Raw genomic sequence first — 12,105 nt, 5'->3', positions numbered from 1 at the left:
GGGCAGCAGCCTAAACAGGGAAGCCCAGACTTCCCTTTCCCTAGCCGCTTCATCCAGCTCTTTCCGGGGGATCCCGAGGCGTTCCCAGGCCAGCTGGGAGACATAGTCTTCCCAATGGTCCTGGGTCTTCCCCGTGGCCTCCTACCGGTTGGACGTGGCTTAGGGAGGCATTCGGGTGGCATCCTGACCAGATGCCCGAACCACCTCATCTGGCTCCTCTCCATGTGGAGGAGCAGTGGCTTTACTTTGAGCTCCCCCCGGATGGCAGAGCTTCTCACCCTATCTCTAAGGGAGAGCCCCGCCACCCGACGGAGGAAACTCATTTCGGCCGCTTGTACCCGTGATCTTGTCCTTTCGGTCATGACCCAAAGCTCATGACCATAGGTGAGGATGGGAACGTAGATCGACCGGTAAATTGAGAGTTTTGCTTTCCGGCTCAGCTCCTTCTTCACCACAACGGATCGGTACAGCGTCCGCATTACTGAAGACGCCGCACCGATCCGCCTGTCGATCTCACGATCCACTCTTCCCTCACTCGTGAACAAGACTCCCAGGTACTTGAACTCCTCCACTTGGGGCAGGATCTCCTCCCCAACCCGAAGATGGCACTCCACCCTTTTCCGACTCGGACTTGGAGGTGCTGATTCTCATCCCAGTCGCTTCACACTCGGCTGCGAACCGATCCAGTGAGAGCTGAAGATCCTGGCCAGATGAAGCCATCAGGACCACATCATCTGCAAAAAGCAGAGACCTAATCCTGCAGCCACCAAACCGGATCCCCTCAAAGCCTTGACTGCGCCTAGAAATTCTGTCCATAAAAGTTATGAACAGAATGGGTGACAAAGGGCAGCCTTGGCGGAGTCCAACCCTCACTGGAAACGGGTCCGACTTACTGCCGGCAATGCGGACCAAGCTCTGACACTGATCATACAGGGAGCGGACTGCCACAATCAAGGTTGAAATTACTTCTTATAATTGTTCTTTTTGTACTTTGTAAGCACTATTAATTTGAACAACCTCTTAAACTGGATCATATCAGTACAATGTTTAACTTCTTTACTTAATCCATTCCATAATTTAATCCCACATATTACATAAATAATGTAAATAATTCAATGTATATACCCTGATGATTATCTTGTGTGATGACTGTATTATGATGTTAGTATATATTTGATAGTATATATCTGTATCTGGACCCCGACTTAAACAAGTTAAAAAACTTATTGGGGTGTTACCATTTAGTGGTCAATTGTACGGAATATGTACTGTACTGTGCAATCTACTAATAAACGTTTCAATCAATCAATCAATCAATCAACAACATAGCTGTAAAGCTGGCTTCACCTAAGGAAGGCACACGTGACATACACAGAGCCTAACCAGGCAGATTTGAATTGTTGTTTTGGGCAGTAGACGGGATCTTTGATCCAAGACACAACTTACATTTAACTAAAATGTTCTTTTCTTTGTGCTCGACAAAAGAAAAGAAGTGAGAATATCTCATACTTGCCAACCCTCCCGAATTTCACTGCCTCTCCCTGGGACAACCATTCTCCAAATTTCTGCCGATTTCCAGCCGGACTTAAGGCACGCCCCCTCCCGGTCTGTGCGGATCTGAGTGGGGACAGCCTGTCGTCACGTCCGCTTGGCCAACCAAAAAGTAACCACAGAACACTATACCGTATAGGCGTATAGTGTTCTGTGGTTACTTTTTTGTTGGCCAACGGTTGTATTGCGCACCCCCCTCCCCTCCCCTCCCCTTCCCACACTCAGACACACAGTCACACGCACACACAGAGAGCGCAGAGGAAGAATCAGAAGCACGTCTCTGCTTCGCTGGAATAGAACACACTCAGATCCTCAGTTTCTAGCCGATACTACATAAAAAATAACGTAAAATAACGCAGTAACGCATCATGTAGTAACGGTAACTGAGTTACTAAATATAAAAAATAACGCGTTAGATTACTAGTTACCGCCGAAACTAACGGCGTTACAGTAACGCGTTACTTTGTAACGCGTTAGTCCCAACACTGTCTATATGTTCTGAATAAATTATCAGTCATTTGTGTTAATTTTCAATCTATCAAGATAAAAAAAATGATATCAAAATCAAATTACAGGATGTTATTTATGTAGTTTGATAATTTTCCTCCACTGATGGACTAACATGTGGTTTATTTTGTACATATGTAGCATCATCTACAAAGATACAAAGAATTGCTATTGTGACATCTAGTGGGCACATTTAGAACAGCTGCTTTTTTCATTAAAAAATTTCAGGTTAATTTTTATACTTAGCAAACTCATCCCACGGGCCGAATAAAACCTGTTCGCGGTCCTGATCCGGCATACCAAAGACTATTCGAGTCATACCAAAGACTATAAAAATGGGACCCATTCCCTCCCTGCTTGGCACTCAGCATCAAGGGTTGGAATTGGGGGTTAAATTACCAAAAATTATTTCTGGGCGCGGCCACCGCTGCTGCTCACTGCTCCCCTCACCTCCCAGCGGGTGATCAAGGGTGATGGGTCAAATGCAGAGAATAATTCCGCCACACCTATCATCAATGGTACTTAAAATTTTCAATTGGAAATGGCAACAAGAGGAGAGAAAGAATGAACATTTTGACAACCATTTTGGACTATAACTTGATTTTAAAAAATGGCGAATTGCGCAAAGCTCTTCGGGTAAACTTTTACTATTTATGGAGATATTCACTGATGTAACTAAGGCAAAATACGTCACTAAAGTCTCAAATTGCATTTGGAGCAAGTTTGGAAGTGTCACGACGGGGGGGGGGGGGTCGCAGCTTGCTGCAAGGTTTGTTCCCCCGGGATGCAAACGGATCACTCTGGACAAGACTTGCAGGTAGGAACATGATTTAATCTTGAACAAAGCTCAAAGCCGATCGCACTTGAAGCTAAATTCTTAGCATGGACTAGAAGACAAGAGACGTGACGAGAGCAGATACATGTCTAAAAAAAAAAATAAAAATTGTAGATTTTTTTTTTTTTTTTAATAACTTTATAAAAAGTTTCTCGTGCGCACGAGATACATGTCTTAAAAAAAATAAATAAATAAAATAAAATTATTACAAAAATAAATTCCCCCATGTCCCTTTAGGGGCTCCGTAGCATAAGTCTGAACAGATGTTTATTGGGATAAGGTAAACATCTGTTCAGAATTTTAACATAAAAGTGTTTGATTGTGAGGCATTAAAAGCCACAAAACGCAACGGGTCCATCAGACCCACAAACACTGACTGAGTAACAAAAATATGAACATTATACAAGGGTTAAGTTTTGGGGGTTGACCCCGAGCACAGCGGTAATAAATAGAGTTGTTTGATTGTCGATACTGCAGCACTCACAAACTTGCACACGTCTTGGTTTCAGGATCCCAACAGCAAACACGTCACAACTAGAATATTTCCAATGTCCGTGGACTTTGGAATGAGGTCGAATTAAACAGACGGTTGACGTTACAGTTTGTTCAGTTTACAGCACTAATAAAGGACGGGGTGTGAACGCAGGCCCGGCCCTAACCAATCTGGCGCCCTAGGCAAGATTTTAGGTGGCGCCCCCCCACATCGGCAGTGAAGTGTATATACTCACAAGAACCCGAATAGCTTTGTCTTTGACCTTTTTTTTTTACTTACAACTATACCTAATATATAAAGGGGTGGAAAAGTGACTATTACCTGCAGGGCAAACATTAGCTAACCAGAAGGCAATAACAATGTAAACAAAAAACACCTGCTTAAAAGATCTAATACAAACATTTATATGCACGTACAACACTTAGAACTTTTAGCATATCAGTATGTGGAATTAAATTATGGAATAGATTAAGTAAAAAAGTTAAAAATTGTACTGATATGATCCAGTTTAAGAGGTTGTTCAAAATAATAGTGCTTACAGAGTACAAAGAAGAAGAATTATGAGAAATACTTTCAACCTTATTGAAAATAAGATATTCTTCATCTCAGTATGTTAATAATGACTGAATTAATTAATTAATTACATATTACAAAACTGTTGTATACTAACTCATAGATGTTATTTTATTATATAAAAAGGTCAGTAAATGATTCTATATATTTGTAAACGCTTTGAAGTGGGAAAGAGGTAGGATTAAATAAGCTTTGCTTCTTCCCACTCCTTTTCGGGCATGATGTAAAATGAAATGATATGAAATTGTGTGATGTATTATGATGTAAGTGTGTTCATGTTCCAAATAAACTAAAGAAAGAAAGAAATGTCCCTGAGGAATGTAAAGTGGGAGTACTGTAATTACCTAACGTTACATTATTATTTTCCATACCAATTTAGCCCCCTCCACAATATTAACCCGACGTTAAAACAGAACTAGCTATTTATTGATTAGCAATTGCCGAATCATGTAACATTAGCTTAATGCTAAAAAGCCAGGTTACTATCACATTCCATTTCCATTGTATTATAATTATCACTAATAAAGAATTATTGTTGAATTTTGTGTTTGAGTGTTAGTCCTGACAATATAGAGCAAAAACAGACGAAAATAGCATGTTCCTAAACAGTTCCCTAAACGTTCTTGCCAAACGTTCTTGGCTAACGTTCTGCTAACCAAGCAAGAACTCCACAACCTAGCGTTCTTTGAACGTTACAAACTAACGTTCCCATAACAATGCCACTACGTTCTCCTAACGTTCTCATAACGTTCGCGTGTTACCTGGGCTGTAACAGACAAATAATTTCATGTAGGCTAACGTTACCTACCTGCTACCTCTGTCTTTTCTCGTTTCTCCTTCTCTTCTTTTCTCTTTTTTCTTCCCTGGGCACCTGACAGTTTTGGCCGTTTTGACATCTTGTGTTGATTTTTTGATGTGGTGACGTCCAAAAAGAGTCATGATACGGGAAGGGAGGGGGCGCACCGTGCGGGGGGAGGGGGGGCGTAATGTTGTAACAAATAATATTTCTATTAAATAGGCTTTACTTTGCATTTTAATTAACGTGGGATTATTTTCTGTATTTAGAAATAATAGTACCAACTTTTTTTTTTCTTTTTTTTTTTTTCTCCCAACATTTGTGGCACTGGCGTGGCGCCCCCTGATGGACGGCGCCCTTAGCATTTGCCTATACGGCCTATGCCACGGGCCGGCCCTGTGTGAACGTCACACAAGAAGTGAGAAATTCTAATAGATCTCTTATTCTTTTTGCAGGGTTCACCTGTTTTTTTTGGTCTGTCTTTACCTTGAAACGCTCGGACGTAGCTGTGTCCCAGTGACACCAGTTTCTCTAGGCCCGGGTTGAACTCATCCATCAAGCTCTGTTTCGAAAGAAATAAACAAAACAAGATCTAAAAAAAAAAACACAGGCATATCTGCAGGACGCCCTAGTAAATGATCAGAACAGGTTGATGCATTGACTAACTGAGGTATCTGTTACTTACTGAGTAAATCCCCAAGGTGGATCGATGAAGCTGGTCGCTTTTAAGAGCAGACATGTTGATAATATCCACACTGGTTGAACTGGAAGGAACCTGGTCTTAACTCATCCAGGCAGTCAGCATACAGCAAAACCGCAAAGTTGCGCCGTGTTGGACTGAATAAGGGCAGAAGGCTGCTGGGGTTGTTGCGAACGTACGCGACTGGGACTTGAATGGCCCCACGGTAAATAATTAAACACGGGCCCGACCATAAAACAGGACCACGCATGCTGTAAACCATGACTGTGCGGGCGTGCCTGATACAATACGTGGTTCGGCAGTGCATTTGTAATACAAACAACACTATTTGCAGTGCAAAAGTGTTGAAAATGCTGGGGGAATATGTGGCGACCACACCCGTACCTTGAAATACTGCTCGGAACCAGGGCCGGCCCGTGGCATAGGCCGTATAGGCAAATGCTAAGGGCGCCGTCCATCAGGGGGCGCCACAAATGTTGGAGAAAAAAAAAAAAAAAAAAAAAAAAAAAAGTTGGTACTATTATTTCTAAATACAAAAAATAATCCCACGTTAATTAAAATGCAAAGTAAAGCCTATTTATTAGAAATATTATTTGTTACAACATTACGCCCCCCCCCCGCCCCCCTCCCCTCGCACGGTGCGCCCCCTCCCTTCCCGTATCATGACTCTTTTTGGACGTCACCACATCAAAAAATCAACACAAGATGTCAAAACGGCCAAAACTGTCAGGTGCCCAGGGAAGAAAAAAGAGAAAAGAAGAGGAGGAGAAACGAGAAAAGACAAGAGGTAGCAGGTAGGTAACGTTAGCCTACATGAAATTATTTGTCTGTTACAGAATGTGATAGTAGCTGGCTTTTTAGCATTAAGCTAATGTTACATGATTCGGCAATTGCTAATCAATAAATAGCTAGTTCTGTTTTAACGCCGGGTTAATATTGTGGAGGGGGCTAAATTGTTATGGAAAATAATAATGTAACGTTAGGTAATTACAATACTCCCACCTTACATTCCTCAGGGACATTTGTATTAGATCTTTTAAGCAGGTGTTTTTTGTTTACATTGTTATTGCCTTCTGGTTAGCTAATGTTTGCCCTGCAGGTAATAGTCACTTTTCCACCCCTTTATATATTAGGTATAGTTGTAAGTAAAAAAAAAAAAAGGTCAAAGACAAAGCTATTCAGTTTCTTGTGAGTATATACACTTCACTGCCGATGTGGGGGGGGCGCCACCTAAAATCTTGCCTAGGGCGCCAGATTGGTTAGGGCCGGGCCTGCTCGGAACTATTCATTTATCCAGTAATTTCACAACAAAGGACGGACACATCAGAAGGAAGATTGTTTGGTCAAAGACAGGAATGTGTTGTGAGAGCAATACTTTAAGGGTGCAGGATTGCAAACATTCAAACTCGTCGTCCGCAGACCCAGATGTGTTGGCCCTGTACTCAGAGGTGTGGACTCGAGTCACATGACTTGGACTCGAGTCAGACTCCAGTCATGAATTTGATGACTTTAGACTCGACTTGACAAAATGTAAAAAGACTTGCAACTCGACTTAGACTTTAACATCAATGACTTGTGACTTCACTTGGACTTGAGCCTTTTGAATTGACATGACTTGACATGACTTGCTACTTTCCCCAAAACCCAAAGATGAAAAAGTTATTCGGGAGCGCTCCGTATTTTTCATTGTGTACTTGTCTATCAGCGTTGCGTGTGTCAGCTGGTGTGCTCTCAGTACAACAGCCAATCAAATTAGATCTACTTTGTTTTCATCGCACAGCATTCATCCAATCAAATTGCAGGACAACCAACGAAGAAGACATGTCCAAACCACACGCCAGTGAACAAAAAATTATACCTAAAATAATTTCGTTTGGGTATAAAAATTACGAGGTGGTCAACACAAAACGGTTTGCAGTATGCAACACATGCGGTTCGAAAATGACTGATGGAGAGGCAACAACTTCCAACTTCGTCCGGCATTTGAAGTTGCACAAAGAACGGTAAGTTTTGAATGTAAGATAACGTTTATTGGCTAAGTAACGTGACTTTTATTTGCTGTGTAGTTAAATCAGTGAGGCTGTAAACTCACTGCTAACGTTATAACGTTATTGCAAACACGGGAATCTGTTGCAGTTCACTACCTTATTCATACTTTTTGTTCAGTGATTTTTTTTAAGCAGGGTTACGTTAGTCAATATATCACACGTAACGTTAGACGGCGGTCAGCAGCACCGCGTATTTTAGCCACCTAAAAAACGACAAAAATCGTAAAATAAAGGTCAGTTAAAATGTATACTATATTATGAATATGTGTACAGTTTTAGCTAGCTTTCTGACATACTGTTGGTTGTTTACCTCAGTGGTCCCCAACCACCGGGCCGCGGCCCGGTACTGGTCCGTGGATCGATTGGTATCGGGCCGCACAAGAAATATATATATATATTTTTTTCTTTTTTTAATTAAATCAACATAAAAAACACAAGATACACTTACAACTAGTGCACCAACCCAAAAAAACTCTCTCCCCCCTTTTGTTGTGGGCATTGAACATGAAGACTCTTCCTTCACTGTTCCGAGTGGCCATGAGAGTCTTGGCAGTGCCTGCCTCCAGTGCTCCAGTGGAGCGAGTTTTCAGCCATGGTGGCATCATACTACGCCCCCATCGTGCACAAATGACTGACAGACTCTTGGCTAATTTGGTCTTTTGCAAATGCAATGCAGCATAGGGCCCTGACATATAAAAAGTACAACTTTTTTGTTATGTTCACGTATATGTCATGTTTTTTCAATGTTAACACTTTTGTACAAATAAGTACATTTGCACTTTATTTTTCAATGTGTTTGTTCTGTAAAGGAATGAGTTAATGTTTCAAATGACTGGTTAATAGTGCTATTATGAAGTGCAATGTCAGCACAATTTTCTTTTTTGCAATTTAAAATGCACTTGTTTTAATAAATAAATACAGCGTTTGAAAAGCATACACAATCTGTGTTAATATATTAGTCTGTGGTTAAAAGGACTTGAAAGGACTCGAAACTCAAAATGCAGGACTTAGGACTTGACTTGAGACTTTCCAGTCTTGACTTTGGACTTGACTCGGGGCTTGCCTGTCTTGACTCGGGACTTGACTCGGACTCGAGGGCAAAGACTTGAGACTTACTTGTGACTTGCAAAACAATGACTTGGTCCCACCTCTGCCTGTACTTAACTTCATAGTTTCATAGTTGACAACCAAACAAATTACACAAAGCGACTCGGTAAAGAATCTGGGTATTATCTTCCACCCAACTCTCTCCTTTGAGTAAGAGTGTTAAGAGTGTTACTAAAACGCATACTTGCCAACCCTCCCGGATTTTCCGGGAGACTCCCGAAATTCAGCGCCTCTCCCGAAAACCTCCCGGGACAAATTTACGCAGTCACGTTTTCGTCTACCGTAAAGCAGTTTGTCTGCCGTAAACAGCAGTGTTGTGACACTCTTAAACAGGACAATGCTGCCATCTACTGTACATGCATATGTGGCAATAACATCTACGGCTTTTAGAGAGTGCAGTGCACAACTGCGCACACAACAAGGAGACGAAGCAGAATGCATCATCAGAGAGGGTGTTCAGCATGGTTAGAAAAATAGTGACAGAGAATAGAACAAGGATGGACAATTCAACCCTTAACTCAACAATGAGTAGGTGAGTGTTATGTGTGTGCATATGTGTAAATAAATCAACACTGAAATTCAAGTATTCCTCTTATTTATATATATATATGTAAATATATATATATATATATATATATATATATATATATCCATCCATCCATCCATTTTCTACCGCTTATTCCCTTTGGGGTCGCGGGGGCGCTGGAGCCTATCTCAGCTACAATCGGGCGGAAGGCGGGGTACACCCTGGACAAGTCGCCACCTCATCGCAGGGCCAACACAGATAGACAGACAACATTCACACTCACATCCACACACTAGGGCCAATTTAGTGTTGCCAATCAACCTATCCCCAGGTGCATGTCTTTGGAGGTGGGAGGAAGCCGGAGTACCCGGAGGGAACCCACGCAGTCACGGGGAGAACATGCAAACTCCACACAGAAAGATCCCGAGCCCGGGATTGAACCCAAGACTACTCAGGACCTTCGTATTGTGAGGCAGATGCACTAACCCCTCTGCCACCGTGAAGCCCATATATATATATATATATATATATATATATATATATATATATATATATAGAAAATAAATAAATATGTGTAGCTAGAATTCACTGAAAGTCAAGTATTTCTTATATATACTTGGTGAATTCTAGCTGTAAATATACTCCTCCCCTCTTAACCACGCCCCTAACCACGCCCCCCCCCCCCCCCCCCCTCCCGAAATCGGAGGTCTCAAGGTTGGCAAGTATGCTAAAACGGCCTTCTTTCATCTCTGTAATATCGCTAAAATTCGTTCCATTTTATCCACTAGCGACGCTAAGATCATTATTCATGCGTTTGTTACGTCTCGTCTCGATTACTGTAAAGTATTATTTTGGGGTCTCCCTATGTCTAGCATTAAAAGATTACAGTTGGTACAAAATGCGGCTGCTAGACTTTTGACAAGAACAAGAAAGTTTGATCATATTACGCCTATACTGTATATACCTTTATATACTTATAAACATACCTGTACTGGCTCACCTGCACTGGCTTCCTGTGCACTTAAGATGTGACTTTAAGGTTTTACTACTTACGTATAAAATACTACACAGTCTAGCTCCATCCTATCTTGCCGATTGTATTGTACCATATGTCCCGGCAAGAAATCTGCCTTCAAAGAACTCCGGCTTATTAGTGATTCCCAGAGCCCAAAAAAAGTCTGCGGGCTATAGAGCGTTTTCTATTGGGGCTCCAGTACTATGGAATGCCCTCCCGGTAACAGTTAGAGATGCTACCTCAGTAGAAGCATTTAAGTCCCATCTTAAAACTCATTTGTATACTCTAGCCTTTAAATAGACCCCCTTTTAGACCAGTTGATCTGCCGTTTCTTTTCTTTTCTCCTCTGCCCCCCTCTCCCTTGTGGAGGGGGAGACACAGGTCCGGTGGCCATGGATGAAGTGCTGGCTGTCCAGAGTCGGGACCCGGGGTGGACCGCTCGCCTGTGCATCGGTTGGGGACATCTCTGCGCTGCTGACCCGTCTCCGCTCGGGATGGTCTCCTGCTGGCCCCACTATGGACTGGACTCTCACTGTTATGTTAGATCCACTATGGACTGGACTCTCACTATAATGTTAGATCCACTATGGACTGGACTCTCACAATATTATGTTAGATCCACTATGGACTGGACTCTTACTATTATGTTAGATCCACTATGGACTGGACTCTTACTATTATGTTAGATCCACTATGGACTGGATTCTCACAATATTATGTTAGATCCACTATGGGCTGGACTCTCACCATTATGTTAGATCCACTATGTACTGGACTCTCACTATTATGTTAGATCCACTATGGACTGGACTCTCGCTATTATGTTAGATCAACTATGGACTGGACTCTCACTATTATGTTAGATCCACTGTGGACTGGACTCTCACAATATTATGTTAGATCGACTATGGACTGGACTCTTACTATTATGTTAGATCCACTATGGACTGGACTCTCACTATTATGTTAGATCCACTATGGACTGGACTCTCACAATATTATGTTAGATCCACTATGGACTGGACTCTTACTATTATGTTAGATCCACTATGGACTGGACACTCACAATATTATGCTAGATCCACTATGGACTGGACTCTTACTATTATGTTAGATCCACTATGGACTGGACTCTCACTATTATGTTAGATCCACTATGGAGTGGACTCTCACTATTATGTTAGATCCACTATGGACTGGACTCTCACTATTACGTTAGATCCACTATGGACTGGACTCTCACAATATTATGTTAGATCCACTATGGACTGGACTCTTACTATTATGTTAGATCCACTATGGACTGGACTCTCACAATATTATGTTAGATCCACTATGGACTGGACTCTCACAATATTATGTTAGATCCACTATGGACTGGACTCTCACTATTATGTTAGATCCACTATGGACTGGACTCTCACTATTATGTTAGATCCACTATGGACTGGACTCTCACTATTATGTTAGATCCACTATGGACTGGACTCCCACAATATTATGTTCGATCCACTATGGACTGGACTCTCACTATTATGTTAGATCCACTATGGACTGGACTCTCACTGTTATGTTGGATCCACTATGGACTGGACTTTCACAATATCATGCTAGACCAGGGGTCACCAACGCGGTGAACGCGGGCACCAGGTCACTCGTAAGGACCAGATGAGTAGCCCGCTGGCCTGTTCTAAAAATAGCTCAACCAAGAAAGTATTTTAAATACTTGATCTTCACTTGTTTAAATAAATACATTTATTTTTTTACTTTGCTTCTCATACCTTTCAGAAAGACAATTTTAGAGAAAAAAATACAATCTTAAAAATGATTTTAGGATTTTTCTCTTCTTTTCTGACAATTTGAATCAATGTTCAAGTAAATGTATTTTTTTTATTGTAAAGAATAATAAATACATTTTAATTTAATTCTTCATTTTAGCTTCTGTTTCTTCGAC

At 41.6% G+C, this 12,105-nt stretch overlaps 1 protein-coding gene across 1 annotated transcript in view; it reads right to left on the bottom strand.

The window, feature by feature from the left end:
- baiap2l2a (BAR/IMD domain containing adaptor protein 2 like 2a) overlaps window positions 1-5,668 on the bottom strand; it is a 74,370-nt gene extending 68,702 nt beyond the window's left edge. The window contains exons 1-2 of the mRNA XM_061974526.2: window positions 5,441-5,668; window positions 5,242-5,317 (exon numbers count right to left, since the gene is read on the bottom strand). Of these exons, the coding sequence (XP_061830510.2) occupies window positions 5,242-5,317; window positions 5,441-5,494 (130 nt within the window). The 5' untranslated portion in view covers window positions 5,495-5,668. The remainder of the gene's footprint in view (window positions 1-5,241; window positions 5,318-5,440) is intronic.
- Between the last annotated feature and the right edge of the window lie 6,437 nt (window positions 5,669-12,105).

The sequence above is a fragment of the Nerophis lumbriciformis genome, linkage group LG22 (assembly GCF_033978685.3).
Source record: "Nerophis lumbriciformis linkage group LG22, RoL_Nlum_v2.1, whole genome shotgun sequence".
NCBI classification, from domain to species: Eukaryota; Metazoa; Chordata; class Actinopteri; order Syngnathiformes; family Syngnathidae; genus Nerophis; species Nerophis lumbriciformis.
The sequence above is the reverse complement of the archived record's forward strand: the minus strand, read 5'-3'. Positions and strand labels throughout refer to the sequence as shown.